This window comes from Salvelinus sp. IW2-2015, linkage group LG31, assembly GCF_002910315.2.
Source record: "Salvelinus sp. IW2-2015 linkage group LG31, ASM291031v2, whole genome shotgun sequence".
Lineage (NCBI taxonomy): Eukaryota > Metazoa > Chordata > Actinopteri > Salmoniformes > Salmonidae > Salvelinus > Salvelinus sp. IW2-2015.
This window is the reverse complement of record NC_036870.1, coordinates 11,819,425-11,841,326: the sequence shown is the minus strand read 5'-3', so window position 1 is coordinate 11,841,326 and position 21,902 is coordinate 11,819,425. Positions and strand designations below refer to the sequence as shown.

Sequence of the window (21,902 nt, the reverse complement as noted above, 5' to 3'; positions counted from 1 at the left end):
TACAATAGGTGCGCTTGATTTACATCGGATTGTGCATTCTTGGGTCATTCTGTTGGCACCAAAGCGGGATCTCTGTCTACCGGCAAACCGTCCGAACGCCACCAAGCGCWCCAATTTATTGACAAGCACACAATTCAGGAGGAGCATGTTTCAGGGGCGTGTCACTTGAATCACCAGCAACGAGATGCACCTGTGTCCAGGCACATGTGGAAAGTTAGGTTTAGATTCCTCCCCCGTTCGTCTAAACAGCGTGCAAGAGTTCATGGAGTCTCTCTCTCTCAAAGATCATAACTATGTTAAATGATTATGATATTAATAAAAAAGGGCAAAAATATAACTGTGTGGAGATATAGTCTTATGTAATGTGTTTGACTATTATCTTGAAATAAGAGATTGAATGTTGCATGTTAAGTATGATTCAGGTTGAGTTTTCACATTGAAGTAGTATTACAACAGCAATGACCAGAGTTCACAATTACACTAACAAGAGTTCCCTTCGCTCAGAGATGGTTCATAATGCAGCCTATGTTCTCTTGCAGTGAAACAACATTCCCCCTCCCGGTTCAGGGATTTCATTTTGATTGGATCGAGATACTAAAAAACAACAACAATATGAATGAATGGGGCATGCAGACCAAGTTTAACATTTCTGGACAAATAATTTCAGAGGTAAACTTGGTCTGCATGCCCCATTCACTCCTATTGTTTTCATTGTTGTCTTATTCCACTCTATACGAAATCACTGAACTGGGGGGGGGGGCTTCATGGCTAGATTATAGTTTCTCCTGGCCCAATAGACTACTTTCAGGTTAAATAGGAAAATAGAGATACATTAAGTCTAAAAAAAAAAAGAAGTAAAGATATCCTTTTAACACATTCAAATCTAAGGATCAGTGGGCAAAAACACCAGACAGTTTCAATTGATTGAAATCCGTAAAAAAGGCCTACTGTGTTTCATAAAAAATATAGCAGTACAGTAATTGTTATTCATTTATATCAAAGTGAGAATACATGGAGATGAATGTGAATGCACAAGACTGAAACATTGACTAAACTAAAGATATCATCGTAAATCATAGAATGCATAAACTGCACAGGGTTAAAGTACATGATAAAGCATATACATTTACATTTAAGTCATTTAGCAGACGCTCTTATCCAGAGCGACTTACAAATTGGAAAGTTCATACATATTCATCCTGGTCCCCCCGTGGGGAATGAACCCACAACCCTGGCGTTGCAAGCGCCATGCTCTACCAACTGAGCCACACGGGACCATATCCAGTAAGGCAACCACTACAACTTACACAGCTCTGCAGTATCTCCAACATAACCAAAGCAAAACCCAGGATAGAGGGGCTGAGTGAATGTGGTCTGGACTCTGTGGAGGAGGCTCCTTGTACCAGAAATACTGTAGAAGCACAGAGAACCTGCCTTGTGATCCAGGTACACTCCTACTCTGGAGGACTGAGGGCCTGATACTTGAGTCTCAACATTATTGTGTCTGAAACGATAACCACCATGATAACACTGTAAACTCCAGGACTTGTCATTGAGTCCTAATACTGAGTCATTACCACCTGTTCTCTTAATATCTTTATATGAGGCTGCTATAGAAACATCGTTCCCACTCATCTCCACCTCCCAGTAACATCGTCCAGACAGACCCTCACTYCACAGCACCTGGCAGCAATAAGTGAATCTGTCTGGATGGTCAAGATATAAATGGCCTGGTTTAGCTGTTATCTTTTTGTTCCCATCAGACAGAGAGAGGTTGCAATGTGCTGTGTTAGGGTCCAGAGTCAGCTGACAGGAATCTGGAAGAAGAGCAGAGACCAATGAGGGGAGTATAATACTATACTATTATACTGTACCCTGGCCTGTACCTTGTCTTTGATTAGTGCAGAGCAGAGATCCAATCGGTGCAGGAGTCAGATAGCTACCTAGTTTTTGACTACATCTACCATTGCTGTATAATTCAATATGAGGGTGTGTGAGAAGTGTCAGTAAAAAGATTGTAAGTTACGTCAGGATGAAGAGACTCACATTGTAAGAACTGTTCTCTGGTCTTGGGCTCTGGAGGTAATAGAACATCCACTGTATTCACTAGACACAAACATGTTCACAGAGAGAGGGGGAATGTTACCATCCTACCTACAATATTACACATGTATAACGTTAAGTCTGGGACCTTTGGTCTAAAGTTGATGTTTTTACAATGTGTATTATTTTTGTATTGTTTAACCCACCTGCGCTGGAGATCTTGGTCCATTGTCCTTTAAGGAAGCCTTGTAGTGTCTCTCTCAGCTCAGACACAGCCTCGCTCARGTCTCCAAAGTACTGATGAGGACTAACAACGATAGCGGGTAAGTCTGAAGAAGATACACTAGGATTGGAGTAAGACTGAGAGAAGACAGAGAGACAGACACAGAGAGAACGTGAAATAAATGAATGTAGAAACATTCTCAAGTATAGAATGTACTGTATTATCTGTCCWTTCTGAAATGAATATCTTTTAAAACACTGCAGACACACGAAACAAAAGCAATCAGTATTCTAAAAACCACAGACTTTCCTGTTGTCTTGTTGATGAATAAATGACTAACAATAGCCTATAGGTTAATGCATTGATACATCAGAATATTCAACCCACAGCCCTGAAATACAGTAATAGTTAAGAAGAGAAGAATCACAGGGATCATTCAAATAAGACTTTAGTGAAGAACGTTTTTACTTCAGCTTTTTCAGAGGATTCTTAGGCGTTAGATGTTTGATAGCCTATGGCCCCTGGGCTTGCCACCCTTGRCTTGTTACGGGAAGTGTGCGACCGAGCAAGGGCATGCTGTATGTGGACAATCCAAATGTTACTTGCGAGCAGACATTTACATTCAGAAATGGACATTAGGCCTATGCTCCAAAGTACACAATTAAAAACGAGTCAGAGCYAGAGAGAGACAGAGAGATACATAGTCGAAAGGTCATTGACAGAATTTGTTATTCCTTGTAACAAGGCAAATTGCAATGTAGTTACTTGGAGGAAATGGATGTGATCCTCTGTGTGTGAGAGCTGCTCTAGCTCACTGTCTTTCCTCTTCAGCTCAGCTATCTCCTGCTCCAGTTGCTCCAGGAGTCCTTCAGCACGACTCACTTGAGCAGTCGCCTGGGCTTTTATCAGCTCCTTCGCCTCGGTGTGCAGTTTCTCCAGGGAGCGGATCAGCTCTGTAAAGATCCTCTCATTGTCCTCTGCAGCTTCCTGTGCAGAGCGCTGTTWGGACACACAGACAGAGAAGAGAAGGCTCTGTGTTAAGCAACATGCTGTATTCCCTAGCTAACTGGGAGCCAAGACAGCCTGTTCCCCACAGTGGTGCTCAGGGGGACTGAAACGTCATCTCTCACTGGCTGACTGGAAGAAGGAAGTGACACGGTGCATCTCTTTTGGTCAATAATAATGTACTTGCCTTGAGAGACTCCACAGCCTGTTGGAGCTCCTTCAACTCCTTCTCTCTCCGCTGGACTCTCTGCTGGACTTTCTGCTGACTCATCCCCAGCTGTGTCTGTGGAGAAAAAGTGGAGCTACAGTGAACTATCCCTTTAAACTAACTGTGGACTCATAAAAGGTTATTTAGATTAGTATAGAGTGCACATCACTGCACTCTATACTCCTCTGTAAACTGGTGATCTCTGTATACCCGTCGCAAGACCCACTGGTTGATGCTTATTTATAAAACCCTCTTAGGCCTCGCTCTCCCCTATCTGAGATATCTACTGCAGCCACCATCCTTCACATACAACACTCATTCTGCCAGTCACATTCTGTTAAAGGTCCRRAAAGCGCACACACCCTCGGGTCGCTCATCTTTTTAATTCGCTGCAGCTAGTGACAGGAATGAGCTGCAACAAAACACTCAAACTGGACAGTTTTATCTCCATCTCTTCATTCAAAGACTTAATCATGGACAATCTTACTGACAGTTGTGGCTGCTTCGCGGGATGTGTTGTTGTCTCTACCTTCTTGCCCTTTGTGCTGTTGTCTGTGCCCAATAATGTTTGTACCATGTTGTGCTGCTACCATGTTGTGCTGATGCCATGTTGTGCTGCTGCCATTCTGTGTTGTCATGTGTTGCTGCCATGTTTTCTCAGGTCTCTCTTTATGTAGTGTTGTGTTGTCTCTCTTGTCGTGATGTGTGTTTTGTCCTATATTTATTTTTAATCCCAGCCCCAGTACCCGCAGGAGGTCTTTTACCTTTTGGTAGGCCGTCATTGTAAATAAGAATTTGTTCTTAACTGACTTGCCTAGTTAAATAAAAATAAAAGAATAGCAATGGCTTTTGACTTTGTAAAATGGTGATACATTTGTAGATTTTAACCTAGATTCTCCATGCACTCAATGTTTGAGGTTGATAAATAGTATTAAGCCAGCCAMGACTGATTAGATGTTAATCAGAGATTTACCAACAAGTTGATCTAGTCTTACCTGTTTCTCAGTCCTCTCTGCTACTACTGACAGTGTATCATGGCCTTTATGTTCATCCATACACAGCACACAGATACACTTCTGGTCGGTACGACAGTAAACCTCCAGCAGTTTGTCATGATGAGAGCAGATCTTTTCCTGTAGTTGCGCAGTGGCTTTGACCAACGTGTGCTTCTTTAGGCCAGGAATATCATAGTGAGGTTGGAGGTGAGTCTCACAGTAAGACACCAAACACACCAGACAGGACATGAGGGCTTTCTGCTTTCTGGTCCCAGTGCAGAAATCACATGCCATATCTCCAGGTCCAGCATAGCACAAAACAGGGGGAGCAGCCTGGATACCTGTCTTCTTCAGTTTCTCTACCACCTCAGCCAACATGCCATTTTTCCTCAGAGCAGGTCTTGGAGTGAAAGTCTGTCTGCACTGGGGGCAGCTATAGACGCCCTTCTGGTCATCCTGATCCCAGCAGCCCTCAATACAACTCCTACAGTAACTGTGTCCACAGCCAGTAGTTACCGGCTCCTTTAGTAGATCCAGACAGACCGAACAACAGAACTGATCCTGGTCAAGCAGAACTCCCTGTTGAGCCATTTGGACTGGTTTTCACTCAGACTCAAATCAGTTTCTCTTTCACAACGGAAAGAGGGYGGAAAGTTTGTAGGAGCGACTTCCTGGTTCTGCCAGAGGGGTGGGGTTAGAAAGAGCAAGCAACTTAAAGACATAGGGTTTTAATTAGGTTTAAGGCCTTTTAACATMAAACATTCTCAAATATAAATCATTAGAACGTAGATCTGTCCTTTCTGAAAGGACTCAAAGCAGACATACTATTTGGCACTGCGCAGCCATGGAAGAACAATCAGTAATATAAGAACTTAAGACTTMCCTGTTATGTAGATGAATAAATCAACAGAATATGAAATACTCAACCCACTGCCCTGAAATAAAGTTCTACTTTAGAAGATACCTTTTTTTCTTTACAGGGATCATTTAAATATGACTTGTGAAAAACATTTACTTCAGCTTTTTCCATGGGATTCTGATAAGTAAGCCTATGGCCGCTGGGCTTGCACCCTTACTTGCCTCATTACGGGAAATGAGCAAGGGCATGCTGTATGTCGACAATCCAAATGTTACATTCAGATATTGACAATAGGCCTATCCTCCAAAGATGAAAGTAGACATTAAAAAAATAGTCTTAATGGAAAGATGACACAAATTAAAATATATTTATTTTGACAAAGCTCACAAAAATTACATACATTTGGATTGAAACAAATTGGACTGGCACTGTCGTAGCAAAATGGGCCCCTAGCTCTCCTACGACCATGCATGGGTTTTGACCTGGTCCMGCCGTCTACGCACTGGTGTGAAGGCTTTCAAAGCAGCGAGAGGTTTGGTGAACAGTACCTGTAGCCCAGCCGCTCTACCAGTCTTCAGAATCTGAACAGAAGGGGAAGGGGCTGCCGWGCTCGGGGGCACGTCAACCAGGTTGGAGTTGGTGCTTGTGATCCTGCACATGTCMCCAACGTCTACAGAAGAACTTGGACGAGTTGTGCGAGAGCGACAGTCCATGTTGGTTTCAAAGGAAGGTCCTGTGGTCGTCGCACCCTTGTGGAATAGCGATTCCCTTCGCCGCGTACATGGACTCTGGGCGAGTGCGCGGAAGCCGTATGAGGTGGTGACTTTGTCGACGTGTGGCAGGGACATTGCAGCTCGGGTGGATGGGTCAGATAGGTCCTCTCCCGGTGAGAGGTTTCGGTGAAGCTTGACCCTCATAGTTGGTGTCGATGGTAGTCGAGGGACCCGAGAGGACGGAGTAGATGCAGACAGGTGTTGGTTGGGGCTGCTCGGGGACAGCAGTCTTGACTGATCTGTTTCTGAATCTAGCTGTGCACGGGGAGATCGCAGCTTTGACGGAATTATAAAGGTAGGAATCCTTTCAGGAGTCAGAGCAATGTTACGCAGAGACACACCTGCCTTTGATGCATGCATGGTCAGAAAGCTTCGATAGTTTGTGTGCGTAACGTTCAACTTAAGCTGGTAAAACAATGTGCGACAGACTTCGAGCCAAACCTATTTGTATATTTTCAACCAAAGCCCTTTCTAAAAACGTCGTAATGACCGTAGTATTAAATTGCAGGTTTTTCTGGGCAACCCACYTGGTGTTTTCATAGCCTAGGCTAATGGAGCACCAGGTGAATTTAATTAACCAATGACCCAAACTAATTAGACCATTTCACAGGTTCTGTTAATTGACTGAAGTCTGTGAAATAGTGGTCACCAACCAGTCCATCGCCAAGGCATTCCAAACATTTCTGTAAAAAAAAAAATATATACGATCACACCAGAAGTACATTTATTTCCATTGGAACACTGCGTTTGCCTTGCAGCATGGGGTTGTAGTGCGTTCGGTGTGGTGCATACGTTGGATTTATCGAACATGTGCGTTAAACTCTATGCGTAGACGGCTTGACAGAAATGGTAGCAGAAGGTGAATGTTGAACTGTTGTTGCACACATCCAGATGATGCTGCTTACTATTACACAATGAACCCATCGGTATTTGTGATGTTCCTCTGGGTACCAGCTCATATGGGAGTAGAGYGGAATGAGGAGGTGGATGTTATCACCAAGCAGGCTCTTAAACATCCTAATGTTGACATGGAATTGTCAATCAGTAAATCAGAAGCCAATGGGTTGATGATAACAGTGGTTAAAAACAAATGGCAACAGTTGTGGAAAGGGGAAGGCACCTGTATAAGATTCGGGAAAAGGTGGGGGCAGGGAGAGAAGGGAGGAAAGTGTAATCACAGGGCTGAGACTGGAACGTACAAGGCTCAGTGGGGACCCACCATTCAGGGCACCTGTTTTGAGCCCCACCTGTTTAGCAAAATAAATAATAATAATAAATTGTTTTGCTTGTTATTTTGTCATTAATACATGTCACATATCAGTTTGCAAACAATGTAAAAAAAAATACATCTTTGAATGCTTTCTTGAGTAAGGCAGCTCCAAAATGCAGATGTTTCAGCCTAGCTCAGTGCTTTCTGTGGTGGTGGGGCAGCCAGCAGAAAATACAGAGCGTAGGGGTTGATAATGTTCTCTAGTTGCGCAGTGATTGGCTCAGTGTTCTGTCACTCATGGGGACACTACATCCCCGCAGAATCTAGGGGGAGAGCTCGTAAATTCAAGCCCCTTGGGTGCTGCCATAGAGTTACATTAGAAGTGCCCATCCAAGAAGTCTCGAGGTCATTGGCCACAGATAGAATGAAGTCAAATCACGTTATACAGATAGAATGAAGTCAAATCACATTATATCTCCCGTAGCTTTGATTGGACTGATCATGTCAACATCAAATTCTTAGCTAGCAAGCTAGACAAGCAGTCACTATCATGAATCAAGTCAACAATCTACTGGCAAATCCTTTTCAATCCTTGTCATATGAAGAGAAATTATAGATAAAATGTATCGGTGCTCATCGGCCATTGGACATAAACATTACACAACAAGTTGGAAATGGCAAATTCAACAATGAGTGGTTTGAAAGGAATCAGTGGCTAACTGCAAGCCTTGCAAAGCATCACTAGCCTGCTATTCAGTGGAGTGGGTGTGTGGTCCAAATCTGGGTTTAAGGGTCTCTTTTCCAAGCTTAAAAAGGATAAACATCCAACACCATGGGCCAGACAAGGTTGAATACATTGGCCATGCTGTCAATTCAGCATGACTTCTGCCGCGTTAAAAAAAACTAGAAACTCGGAACTGGGAAATCTCAGACTTCAGTGAGTTCAAGACAACTGGGAACACCAATGCCATGATTACTGTGTATATATGTGATAACCTTTGTATGCTTGCAATGCYCAATGATGYAAAAGTACTGGGTAAATGGAGATGTACTGCTTTAGTTCTCAGGCTGAGAATTGTCTGCACCTGCTGATAGTCACGCAGGCTCAAGGCCGAGATAGTAGAGTGAGAAACCACAGTCTAGACATGTTTTTCTCKTCTTAGATACTTTGTATCTAATCCAATGCAACAATGTTTAGGTATGATTGACAGTAGGTTGTCCACACCAACTAGTATAAGGAGCGTTGTCTCCTGTTTCGCCACACAGATCTTTACTATAGACTACTGAGGTATTCTGTATGTGAATCTCTGTCTGCAATTGCATTTTATTACTAAAGAGTTTTATACCAAGGTTCCTGTGTCATGTATCTGGAAGACTGATTGTTAAAGGAAACTTACATCCCCCCATGCAAAGGACCACCCAACATGTGTAAACTGTAGGGGTACCCATGACGCTGGAGATCAGAGGTATCCGATGAGAGAAAGGCAGGTTGAGGTTGCCAGGATCAGAGTAGTGCAGAAGGTGTCGTATGCAGAGGCAGTGAAGAGAGAGGTAGAGMAAGATGGGTCCAGGGTGAGGGATCAAATCAAATGTTATTAGTCACATGCGCCGAATACAAAAGTGTAGAACTTACGGTGAAATGCTTACTTACAAGCCCCTAACCAACAATGCAGTTCAAAAAATTACAAATAAGAATAAGAAATAAAAGGAAGTAATTAAAGAGCAGCAGTAAAATAACAATAGCGAGACTATTTACAGGGGGTACTGGTACAGAGTCAATGTGCGTGGGCACTGGTTAGTCMAGGTAATTMAAGTAATATGTACATGTAGGTAGAGTTATTAAAGTGGCTATGCATTGATAATAACAGAGAGTAGCAGCGYCGTAAAAGAGGGGGTGAGGGGGGGGGGGGCAATGCAAATAGTCTGGGTAGCCATTTGATTAGATGTTCAGGAGTCTTATGGCTTGGGGGTAGAAGCTGTTTAGAAGCCTCTTGGACCTAGACTTGGCGCTCCGGTACCACTTGCCGTGCGGTAGCAGAGAGAACAGTCTATGACTAGGGTGGCTGGAGTCTTTGACACTGCCTGGTATAGAGGTCCTGGATGGCAGGAAGCTTGGCCCCGGTGATGTACTGGGCCGTATGCATTACCCTCTGTAGTGCCTTGCGGTCAAAGGCCGAGCAGTTGCCATACCAGGCAGTGATGCAACCAGTCAGGATGCTCTCGATGGTGCAGCTGTAGAACCTTTTGAGGATGCCAAATCTTTTCAGTCTCCTGAGGGGAAATAGGTTTTGTCATGCCCTCTTCACAACTGTCTTGGTGTGCTTGGACCATGTTAGTTTGTTGGTAATGTGGACACCAAGGAATTTGAAGCTCTCAACCTGCTCCACTACAGCCCCATTGATGAGAATGGGGGCGTGCTCAGTCCTCCTTTTCCTGTAGTCCACAATCATCTCCTTTGTCTTGATCATGTTGAGGGAGAGGTTGTTGTCCTGGCACCACACGGCCAGGTCTCTGACCTCCTCCCTATAGGCTGTCTCGTCATTGTTGGTGATCAGGCCTACCACTGTTGTGTCATTGGCAAACTTAATGATGGTGTTGGAGTCGTGCCTGGCCGTGCAGTCATGAGTGAACAGGGAGTACAGGAGGGGACTGAGCACSCACCCCTGAGGGGCCCCTGTGTTGAGGATCAGCGTGGCGGATGTGTTGTTACCTACCCTTACCACCTGGGGGCGGCCCGTCAGGAAGTCCAGGAACCAGTCGCAGGGGGAGGTGTTAGTCCCAGGGTCCTTAGCTTATTGTTTGATGAGCTTTGAGGGCACTATGGTGTTGAACGCMGAGCTGTAGTCAATGATTAGGATTCTCACATAGGTGTTCCTTTTGTCCAGGTGGGAAAGGGCAGTGTGSAGTGCAATAGAGATGGCATCATCTGTGGATCTGTTAGGGCGGTATGCAAATTGGAGTAGGTCTAGGGTTTCTGGGATAATGGTGTTGATGTGAGCCATGACCAGCCTGATCCTAAGAGGATCCTTGTGAGTAGTCTGAGGCCAATAGAGAGAGATAMGAATAACATGTGCTTCAGGAAGGTTGTTTGTTTTGGCGTTCGTGGCTATGGTTGTCAATTGTACTGCAGGAATGGGACGTAAATCACAGATGACAGATGTTGTGGTGGCAGCTGATTTTAGAAAAGTAGGCTGATACACAGCCAATACAGTAGGTGGCAGCATGCACCTATAACAATTGTTTGAGGACCACCATTCTATAGAAGAAGAAGAAGAAGCAGCAGCAGCAGCAGCAGCAGCAGCAGCATTGTATGGCACTTTATGGGATGTGAACAGAGATTTTAGATCAAGGAGGAGATAGGAATCTCTTTGGCCAAAAAATGGAAGAAGGTATAACGCCCCACCCAGCAGACTGTCGACCAATCCTGTTCACTTTGTCATGCTATGTTGCGGTTGCTAATTTGATCGTCATGCAATAGAGTACCACAGTATGAGTCATAATACCCATACAACCTAGCAGTCAAACAGGGAAATGGTTCCAATTGTTTTTCCACCATTKATTTTTCCCATAGGGGATTTTAGAAACACTTAAAATAAGGGCTGTGTTTCGTGTAGGCTTACCCTGGCGTAACGTTTTGATTACCTTGTAAATCTCTCTAGATAAGGTGACTTATCAATATATTCGCTTACCCCCCAAAATGAAATGCTAATTAGCTGTGGCTATGATAAAGAACTACAAATGCCATGATGATCTGGACGAGACTGCCGAATCGAGGCAAGGGTAAGAATCTCTGGATTAACCATCTAATATTAACTAAATGTAGTAATGAAAAAATGTTAAATAAATTTTAAAAAGTATAAAATTGGCAACATTTCTTTAAATGGACAATTCTGTGAACTGTCTTGTGCAAGTTTTAAATTGTCACAATACCTGTTAGCAAAGGTGTCAGCTATGTAGATGCTAATTAGCATTTTCGAATCTGAGAGTAAGTAGAACCGAATAAATTGATAAAAGTCACCTTGTCCGAGAGAGATTTACATGGTTATCAAAACGTCACGTAAGCCTACAAGTGTTAAGTGTTTCTAAAATACCCTATGGGAAATATGAAAAAAAAATGTGGACCATTTCCCTTTTTTGGGGTATAATGACCTCACTGTGGGACTCTATTCCTTCTCAGTGTATGAGTCAAGAAAGTGCCTATTCCTCAAAAGTGCGTAATTTCACGATTCCAAAGCTATACAATATTACATATAGCAAGTCAATTATCTCACATCTCTGAAAATATTTGTAATGTTGTACTTCTTGTTGACGAAATTCATGCTAATGTTGGGTTTTCGAGCTAGCGCTCAATAGACTCCCATTCCCTCCTTGAAGGAGAGCTCTCCTTGTCACAGAATCGCCCAGAATGCACCGCGCGGCCCATTGACGTCGCATGGGCAACGGACACAATGGGAGTTAATACGATTCCAATGGAGTTTCCCATCTCCTTAAAAGTATCTCTGACAGGAATGAACTAAGTGTTGCACCCGGAAACATAATGTTAGTTGTAGTTTTCTGCGTTTTCTGCTGATGGAGCTAGCGGTGTTGTGGCGGGTAAGATAATGTGTTGTTTTGAAAGCTCCTATTCATCAATTAATTTGAACATAGTAACGTTATTCGCCTTTTGGGAAATTCGTTTGTTTAAATGTTGTTCTGTTGAGAAGAATTTCCAGGCTAGTATCAAAGGCAGTTTGTTAGCTACTTAGCTAGCTAGCTTAGGTTGCTAGCCGTCATACCACAACAACTGGCACTATGAGGATGCCATTGCCACTGATTGATGCCATGGCCAGCACCACTCACTCAGTAAGAGCTAACATTTGTCAACTGAAYCTAACGTGCAAACGTGTTCATACATACCACCTCTAGCTAACGTTAGCTTACGTAAGTACTTTACAGAAGGAGCTGGGCAGATAAGTATTTACYTTTAGCGTTGAGTGTTAGCTAATACTAGTCGGAGTAACGTTAGCTAACACTAGTGGCCATATGTGTACAAAACATAGTATATAGTGTGCGTCTCATTTAAACCAATCTGAGCTGACAACTGGACAGGTAAAATCGAATTATCTGTACTTACGAGCTAGGATATTCTATTCTGCCATATGGCTCCCCCCCATCTTGTCAGACCAGTACAGAGCAAAGGGTCCAGAGGACACAAGGATAGGGAGAGCATAGTGATACATGCACACCGTAAACTCTTTCCATGGTTGTTCTCAATCAATCTCACAGATGGTACTACACAATGAGTCTGGTCCGCAAACGCAAGTCCAGCTCTCTCAAAGGCGGCCCTGCCAAGTCTATTAGGACAGGGAAACTACAGTCTACTAGAACATCAGCATCCTACAATGCATCATCACCACTCACAACAGAGGCCAGTGCCATCGTTACCATTTCAACGGAGGAGAGAGGCCCGGAGATCCATGGGACATCGTCGCCATGGAGACGGTCTCCCAGGTTCAAGAGTCATGGCCAGATTCCCASCTCAGACCTTCTTGTTGATGATGGTAAGTAGAGGAAAGGGAGACAGGGGCAAAGGAGAGTAGTTCTCACTTCACACTTAGCTTTTAATGATACGTTTTATCTATMTTTTCTGCCTCCTACCTAAGCAATTGATATATAGGTAAATATGTGAGGCTCTTGGCTTTGCAGGATCTCCAGGTCAGGTAGAGAATGAAGAGGAGGCAGGCCAATGCAGCCCTGCACAGTGCCCCCCTCAGACAGAAGAGGATTCAGACCTGGTCATCACTATGGGTGAGGAGAACCTATATCTATTAACTGCCCGCCCTTAGCAACTAATCCTGAAACAGTACTCACATCTTGTATACAACATGAACAAGGTAAGGAACGGTGCACAAAATGACCTTGGAGCAGGACCTTATCCACAATCGATCCTGAAGTTAGCTCAGCTAACCATTTTCCTTTTATAGTACGAGTAAAGCATACTGTAGGAYGGCAAGACTGATTGACTCTCTCTCCTTCTCTGTCAGATGACAGGCAGGGCGGGGGACACAAGGGCAGCAGGAAGAAAGGAGGGGTAAAGAGGAAGAAGAGAGCTGCGGACYGAGAGGTGGGGGGCGGAGAGCAGGAAGGGGCCAGTCCAGAGGTGGAGATTGACAGGGAGCTGGACCGTGAACTAGAGAACAAGTCCAGACAACACAACTTGACCACGGCCAACGTCCGCAACATCATTCATGTGAGTGCAGAGAGGGACCACTCACTACGACCCTACCACTAACTCACTCATAGCTGCAACCATGCCAATGTTCCTTATGCAGCTAGTGTGGACTGTGGAAGTATTGATTTCCTACAAAAACAGTTTGCCTACAACCTCACATACTGACAGACAAATACAGACAGACTTCAAAATCAAATCAAATCAATCAAATCAAATCTAATTTTATTTGTCACATACACATGGTTAGCAGATGTTAATGCGAGTGTAGCGAAATGCTTGTGCTTCTAGTTCCGACAATGCTGTAATAACCAACAAGTAATCTAACCTAACAATTCCACAACTACTACCTTATACACACAAGTGTAAAGGGATAAAGAATATGTACATAAAGATATATGAATGAGTGATGGTACAGAACGGCATAGGCAAGATGCAGTAGATGGTATAGAGTACAGTATATACATATACATATGAGATGAGTAATGTAGGGTATGTAAACATTATATTAAGTGGCATTGTTTAAAGTGGCTAGTGGTAAATTTTTACATAATTTCCATCAATTCCCATTATTAAAGTGGCTGGAGTTGAGTCAGTATGTTGGCAGCGGCCGCTAAATGTTAGTGGTGGCTGTTTAACAGTCTGATGGCCTTGAGATAGAAGGTGTTTTTCAGTCTCTCGGTCCCTGCTTTGATGCACCTGTACTGACCTCGCCTTCTGGGGGATAGCGGGGTGAACAGGCAGTGGCTTGGGTGGTTGTTGTCCTTGATGATCTTTATGGCCTTCCTGTGACATCGGGTGGTGTAGGTGTCCTGGAGGGCAGGTAGTTTGCCCCCGGTGATGCGTTCTGCAGACCTCACTACCCTCTGGAGAGCCTTACAGTTGTGGGCGGAGCAGTTGCCGTACCAGGCGGTGATACAGCCCGACAGGATGCTCTCGATTGTGCATCTGTAGAAGTTTGTGAGTGCTTTTGGTGACAAGCCGAATTTCTTCAGACTGATTGTAAGCCTGGTTTTAAACCTTTTTGACCTTTGACCCACAGGAAGTGATCACCAATGAGCATGTGGTGGCCATGATGAAAGCCGCAATCAATGAGACGGAGGCCGTGCCTGTCTTTGTGAGTGTCAACCATTGCATTTCCATGTCCAAATGAAGACTTCTTGATACGTTCAAGTCTCTGTGCGCACTTTCATTTAACATCTTTCTCATCTACCTCTTAGGAACCCAAGATGACACGTTCCAAGTTCAAGGAAGTGGTAGAAAAAGGAGTGGTGAGTTCACTGCCTCTAGTGTGTGCGTTTTAGCATACATTTAGGTTTGCCATGTTATGCTATTGAGCCTCTTGTAATTCAATCTTTGTGTAATTTCAGGTAATTCCCACTTGGAACATCTCACCCATTAAAAAGGTCAATAAAAAGAAGGTAAGGGGATACCTAGTCAGTTGCACAACTGAATCCATTTAACCCAACWCAATCAGAGKGGTGRGGGGGGCTGCCTTAACCGACATCCAGGTCATCGGCGCCTGGGGAGCAGTTGTTGTTGGTTAGCTGCCTTGCTCAAGGGCAGAACGGCAGATCTTTCCACKTTACCTTCTTGGGGATTCGAACCAGCGACCTTTCGGTTACTGGCCCAGCGCTCTTAACTGCTAGGCGACCTGCCGCCACCAATGAAAAACAATCAATCGTCCTGCTAATGCTGTTAAAGTGTGGTATCAAACACTCAATACCTKACTGGAAAGTATGGCATCATACTAGAAAAGGCTGAAGTGCTTGTCCATTTTCAGGCCCAACAGTTTGTTGACATTCAACTAGCGGAGGAAGACTCCTCTGATGAAGAGTACTGCCCCGACGAAGAGGAAGAGGACGAGACAGCGGAAGATGTAAGAGAGTCATAGGATTTGGCTGTGTCTTGTGAGCTTGTGGCCTGAATTGAAAGGAAAAAAAAATGTATGCATTGTAAGGCATTCATCATGCTTACGGAGTCATTGTTGTAGTTAAATAAGCGAAACAAAGTGGTTCAGCTTTATCACATTTTAGAATGTCATAGATGCGTTATGATTGTATATTTCAATACTTTAAATAGAACGTGTTGTTTCTATATATCTCTATATATATTAAAATGACTATTGAACTTTGTGTGTGTTGTAGACATTTCAGGAGAGTGACATGGAGAGCACGGCCTCGTCTCCTAGAGGAATCAGAGGAGGCTTCCACAGGGGAATACACACACAGTGGGACGACGACAGGAGCGTCAGCCCCATGCAGGTGACACACTCTAAAATACATTTTAAAATATATATTTGTAACAACATTTTTCTTTTTCATGTAGAATTAATAAAATACATAATATTGCCTTTTGTAAATAGCATAATATGCTCTTGTTATTCTATTCTTGTGTAATACATTTCAAGGTTTATCTAACTCCTCCTTTCCTCTTAGGTCCAACGCAGCAGGTCCAGACACCTGACGGTGGAGGTGGTCCCCATGGGCCCTCCCCCTCCCCCCCAACCTTCCTCCTCCCATGGCCCCCAGGGTTCTTCTACCACCAGGGCCCCTCCAGACTTCAGCTTCCTGGAGAAGCTCCATGCCGTGGAAGAGGAGCTGGCCATCGGTCCAGTCTGCCTGGACCCCTACCAGGTATCAGGGCGATTCCACGCCATGATAGTGCAAATATTTGTGTCCTGTCTCAGATTGTTCTGGAAATTCTCACATAGAAACTTAATTGGGAGGAATGATATTTCACATGCTTTTTTACATTTGTATCACAATTTTTTGTTGGGAAAATCCTAATTTTAGGTTACTTTTTAGACCTATACTGTACATGCCTCCTGTAAAACCCTATGATTTGTGAACCGAACATGATACATACAAACTCTTGGTGTCYTTATCCTCCTTATATTGTGCTCTAAAATGTAGAGTATGTCTAGATTCTGAAATAAAAAATGTCACATTCATTTATTCAACATTTATAATTATTAATATCTCAAATACCTTAATTGATTTAGTTTATTGTAAGACATATTGCTGAGGACAATATACTCTAGTACATCACATTTACAGAGTGYGCTCTCTGCTAATTCTGACGGTATGATTTGATCTGGTAACCTGCTTTTGCTCTCCCAACCCCGTCCACCTCTCCATATTGTCTTTCCTATGTCTGTTCCTCCCTATTCCTCTCCCTCCACCACCCTCTGTCTCCCTCCCCCTCTCACAGCCACCCATGGCGGACGGTCTGATGGCGTGTCGTACTCGCTCCAAGAGGCCCCTCCGGGACGTCCCCATGGGCCAGCTGGAGGCAGAGCTCTGCGCCCCCGACATCACGCCTGACATGTACGGGTGTGGCTCCGCCCCCGAGGACCTCGAGTGGACCCACTGGCTTCAGGGCATCATGACCTCTGACATGTACAACGATGGTGAGGGGATGGAGCATGTGTGCGCTGCTCAATTCCAAATCCACTCCAAGCAACTACCCTCGGCAGCTAGTGTAGATAGGACGTTCTCACGAAGCTGTCAAAAAACCAAACCAATTCTCAAGTGTCATTTTTCACAAAATGTCCTCTTGAATCACTGAGATTAGGATCTGTACTTATCTATTTCATAATTTATTATAGTATTTTTTTATCATATGTGTTTTACCAACATTTTCACAAAATTCTCATTATCCTAAAAGTCCAAAAATAACAAATTAATATTCCTAAGAATTATTATAATATTTTTTTACATTGCTCCCCTAATGCGTTAAACATAACACTGAAAATATAATGTAACATTTTCCAAATTTGAGCTATTCAGCCAGTTCTGTAATGAGAAGGACAAGTGGAGTAAAAGGGGTGTTTTGAAAATATAAACCTCATTCTGAAGACATATAAGTTAACTTGGGGGCAGCAGGTAGCCTAGTGGTTAGAGCATTGGGCCAGTAACCGAAAGGTTGCTGGATCGAATCCCCGAGCAGACATGACACTGTTCCCCGGTAGGCTGTCATTGTAAATAAGAATTTGTTCTTGGCTGACTTGCCTAATTAAATAAAGGCTAAGTAAACTTTGGGAAACAATCACCCAGATGTGAAAGGACTGGATATAAGCAGTATGACTATTCTATAATCAAATCCAACTTTATTTATACAGCACATTTCAGARATGGAATGCAACGCAATGTGCTTTACAGGAAAAAAACGAATTAAAATAAAAGCTGAAATATTTACCAAAACAAAACATGATTTTACTGAGTTACAGTTCATAGAAGGAAATTAGTCAATTGAAATAAATAAATTAGGCCCTAATCTATGAATTTCACATGACTGGGTAGGGGTGCAACCATGGGTGGAGCCAGGTCCAGCCAATCAGAATTAGTTTTTTCCCCACAAAAGGGCTTTATTACAGACATACTCCTCAGCACCCCGCCTCAGACGATCCCGCAGGTGAAGAAGCCGGATGTTGTCCTGGTCTGGCATGGTTACACGTGGCCTGCGGTTGTGAGGCCYGTTGGATGTACTGCCAAATTCTGTAAAATGACGTTGAAGCCGGCTTATGGTAGAGAAATGAACATTCAAATTTCTGGCAACAGCTCTGGTTGACACACCCGCAGTCTGCATGCCAATTGCAGCCTCCCTCAAAACTTGTGTTGTGAGACAAAACTGCCCATTTTCGTGGCCTTTTATTGTCCCCAGCACTTTAATCAGCTTCTTGATATGCCACGCCTGTCAGGTGGATGGATTATCTTGGCAAAGGAAAAATGCTGACTAACAGGAATGTAAACACATTTGTGCACAACATTTGAGAGAAACAAACTTTTTGTGTGTATGGAACATTTCTGGGATGTTTTTATTTCAGCTCATGAAACATGGGAACAACACTTTACATGTTGCATTTTATATTTTTGTTCAGTAGTTGAATAGCCCTGTCATAGCTCAGTATATATCGGATGGGTAACAGTCCTAAGGGGCCTGATTGGTGACATACWTTTGCCCCTGCTAACACTCCTGACGCCAATAATTAACTAACCATGGTCTTTCGTTTAGAATGCAATTAGTTTAATCAGTTGTGTTAGCTATAGAGCTGAGGCAAAATTGACACCAATCAGACGAACGAGGACTGGGGTTGCCCTTCTCTGATCTATATAATAGATAGTGCTACTACTCTCTGACTTACTCACTCTTGCACACAAACTCTTTCACTCTGTTCCTCTTTCTCAAATGCCCTTTCTCTTCCTCTTTTCAGAGGAAGGTGACGATGATGACGACCCTGAGTATAACTTCCTGGCGGAGATCGACGAGCCCGACGTGGAGGATTACCGTAACGACCGAGCCGTCCGCATCCCCAGTGAGTTACCATGGGGACCCTAGGGACGGGGCTGCCTAGCAGCCAAGAGATGGAGTCAACTCATCTAGGCTGTGACTGTGTCAGGCGCCGACCCTCATCTCCCTTTCTTCGTAATTKTTTTTTCAGAAAAGGAAGTGAACCAGTTGATGGAGGAGTTGTTTGAGACCGTAAGAGATTCTGTGTTATGTTGTTTCGTTAGTCTCTTTCTTTACCCCTGTGTTTATGTTGTGTGGTTGTCTATGTGTGGTGTATTTATCTCTCTGTGTGCTCCAGTTCCAGGATGAGCTCACTGCTCAGGAGCAAGATGAGGAAGGACACGAGGAAGAGGAGGAGAGGGAGGAAGAGGCACCTGCCCCGGGGAAGCCCACCTTCAGTARCCCGCCAGATATCCCGTTAGTATACCCGCACACTTATGCACGTCATATACACACTGTTCTGCTGTTGTTTTGTTACGGTGGCATCTTCACAAGTACACTCTGCTGCAGGAGGTTTTGGGCTCAATTGAATTTCATTTCTCAAATCAAATTTTTAACTGTGTAGACAAACAGTAAAAATGCTTACTTACGGGTCATTTTCTAACAATGCAGAGTTAGATGCAACAAAAATAAAACAAATAGTGACACGAGGAATAAATGCACAGTGAATAACGAATTCATAGTCAGTTCAAAATGTAATTCTGAAATATTAATGTCAACCTTATCTCAACCTTCAACTCACCCACCAACCTCTATACCTTCAATCAGAACCCACCAACCTTATACCTTCAACTCACCCACCAACTTATACCTTCAACTCACCCACCACCTCTATACATTCAACTCACCCACCAACCTCTATTACATTCAACTCACCCACCAACCTTATACCTTCAACTCACCCACCAACCTCTTATAACCTTCAATCACCCACCAACCTCTATACCTTCAACTCACCCACCAACCTTTTTAATACCTTCAACTCACCCACTCAACCTCTATATACACTTCAACTCACCCACCAACCTCTATACATTCAACTCACCCACCAACCTCTATATTCCACTCAACCCACCAACCTCTATACCTTCAACTCACCCACCAACCTTATACCTTCAACTCGCCCACCCAGTGACAATTTTTCCAATCACAACCTTCAATCCTCTGAGTGACAACTTTCCACCTCCTCTGATTTGACCGCTGTATAGCTGACCCAGTTTGACCTTTGATCTCTAGTTGGGGGACCCCATGGCGGAGGTGACAGCAGGGCGCTACCGTACGGTGAAGGAGCAGCTGGCCGCCATCCGGCATCACCGGGCCCTGCTGGAGAGCCAGGGCCTGTTGGCCCCCAGGGCCCTCGTCACCAAGCCCCGTGAGCCCCCACCTCCATTCACCCCACCCTCTCCCACTGCCAAAGACTCCAGCTGCAGCAGCAAGTCCACAGGTCTGTGGTCCTTGTCTTTGTGTTGGGGTTAATTCCACAAATTCAATTCTAATTAAATTCCTTGTCCCTGTAAATATTAATCATTCAAATTCCAGGTCAGTCTGAATTCAGAGATGATTCAATTCCTCTCAATTCCAATGTTAGGTAAATTCCAAGAATTCTATTCCCAATTAAATATTATCCCAAACAATTCCACAAACGAATTAAATTCCCTCAGGCTTTCGGCTGATCATCTCACTGTTATAGACAGCCTAGCTATACTTGGAAATATAGGAATACATGTTGAAATAATTAAAAACAAACACTGCAGTCAATTGTTTTATACTAAGTGCATTAATTCCATAATCTGGGACATTTACGAATATTTAATTTCAATTCTAAATTCCAATTGAATTCAATGCAAATTGAGTGAATTGAATTGCAATTTCAAATTAAATTGGAATTGACCTGAATCCTGCGTTGTTACATGTGAAATCGGAAGTTTACATACACTTAGGTTGGGTCATTAACTCGTTTTTCAACCACTCCACAAATTTCTTGTTAACAAACTATAGTTTTGGCAAGTCGGTTAGAACATCTACTTTGTGCATGACACGTGTACGTTTTCCAACATTTTTTACAGACAGATTATTTCACTTAATTCACTGTATCACAATTCCAGTGGATCAAAGAGTTTACATACACTAAGTTGACTGGCCTTTAAACATCTTGGAAATTATGTCTTGGCTTTAGAAGCTTCTGATAGGCTAATTGACATAATTTGAGTCAATTGGAGTGTACCTGTGGATGTATTTCAAGGCCTACCTTCAAACTCAGTGCCTATTGCTTGACAACATGGAAAATCAAAATAAATCAGCCAATACCTCAGAAACAATTTGTAGACTTCCACAAGTCTGGTTCATCCTTGGAAGCATTTCCAAACGCCTGAAGGTACCCCGTTCATCTGTACAAGCAATAGTATGCAAGTATAAACTCCATGGGACCACGCAGCCGTCATACTCTCAGGATGGAGACGCATTCTGTCTCCTAGAGATGAACGTACTTTGGTGCGAAAAGTGCAAATCAATCCCAGAACAACAGCAAAGGACCTTGTGAAGATGCTGGAGGAAATGGGTACAAAAGTATCTATATCCACAGTAAAACGAGTCCTATATCGACATAACTTGAAAGGCGCACAGCAAGGAAGAAGCCACTGCTCCGAAACTGCCATAAAAAAGCCAGACTATGGTTTGCAACTGCACATGGGGACAAAGATCATACTTTTGGAGAAATGTCCTCAGGTCTGATGAAACAAAATAAAACTGTTTGGCCATAATGACCATTGTTATTTTTGGAGAAAAGGGGGAGGCTTGCAAGCTGAAGAACACCATCCCAACCGTGAAGAACGAGGGTGGCAGCATCATATGTGGGGGTGCTTTGCTGCAGGAGGACTGGTTTACTTCACAAAATAGATGGCTTCATGAGGAAGGAAAATTGAGCATATATTGAAGCAACATCTCAAGACATCAGTCAGGAAGTTAAAGCTTGGTTGAAAATGGGTCTTCCAAATGGAAAATGACCCCAAGCATACTTCAAAGTTGTGGTAAAATGGCTTAAGGACAACAAAGTCAATGTATTGGAGTGGCCATCACAAAAGCCTTAA

The 21,902-nt window shown here is 43.5% G+C and overlaps 2 protein-coding genes across 4 annotated transcripts in view; one reads left to right on the top strand and one right to left on the bottom strand.

Annotated features, from left to right (window-relative positions):
• Positions 1 to 977: 977 nt before the first annotated feature.
• Positions 978 to 5,153, bottom strand: LOC111955972 (E3 ubiquitin/ISG15 ligase TRIM25). 2 transcript variants are annotated; one of them, XM_070436358.1, is made up of 6 exons: positions 4,475 to 5,153; positions 3,459 to 3,554; positions 2,967 to 3,265; positions 2,250 to 2,350; positions 2,047 to 2,106; positions 978 to 1,817 (listed from the first exon to the last, which is right to left on the bottom strand). In XM_070436358.1, the coding sequence occupies exons 1-6, from the start codon at positions 5,063 to 5,065 to the stop codon at positions 1,297 to 1,299; spliced, it is 1,668 nt and encodes a 555-aa protein (XP_070292459.1). In that variant the 5' UTR covers positions 5,066 to 5,153; the 3' UTR covers positions 978 to 1,296. The 2 variants fall into 2 exon arrangements, with proteins under 2 accessions (XP_070292459.1, XP_070292458.1); XM_070436357.1 differs by having other exon boundaries at positions 2,250 to 2,403; positions 3,032 to 3,265; positions 4,475 to 5,152.
• A 6,678-nt stretch (positions 5,154 to 11,831) lies between these two features.
• Positions 11,832 to 21,902, top strand: part of LOC111955492 (GON-4-like protein) — a 22,847-nt gene continuing 12,776 nt past the window's right edge. The window contains exons 1-14 of one of the 2 annotated variants that reach the window (XM_070436356.1): positions 11,832 to 11,909; positions 12,582 to 12,856; positions 13,002 to 13,103; positions 13,340 to 13,545; positions 14,567 to 14,641; positions 14,745 to 14,795; positions 14,895 to 14,945; positions 15,308 to 15,403; positions 15,672 to 15,788; positions 15,963 to 16,160; positions 16,738 to 16,936; positions 18,740 to 18,841; positions 18,968 to 19,008; positions 19,115 to 19,233. In XM_070436356.1, the coding sequence (XP_070292457.1) occupies positions 12,595 to 12,856; positions 13,002 to 13,103; positions 13,340 to 13,545; positions 14,567 to 14,641; positions 14,745 to 14,795; positions 14,895 to 14,945; positions 15,308 to 15,403; positions 15,672 to 15,788; positions 15,963 to 16,160; positions 16,738 to 16,936; positions 18,740 to 18,841; positions 18,968 to 19,008; positions 19,115 to 19,233 (1,619 nt within the window). In that variant the 5' untranslated portion in view covers positions 11,832 to 11,909; positions 12,582 to 12,594. Of the gene's footprint in view, positions 11,910 to 12,581; positions 12,857 to 13,001; positions 13,104 to 13,339; positions 13,546 to 14,566; positions 14,642 to 14,744; positions 14,796 to 14,894; positions 14,946 to 15,307; positions 15,404 to 15,671; positions 15,789 to 15,962; positions 16,161 to 16,737; positions 16,937 to 18,739; positions 18,842 to 18,967; positions 19,009 to 19,114; positions 19,234 to 21,902 lie in introns of those variants that run through there. The other variant, XM_023976339.2, reaches the window with a different exon arrangement.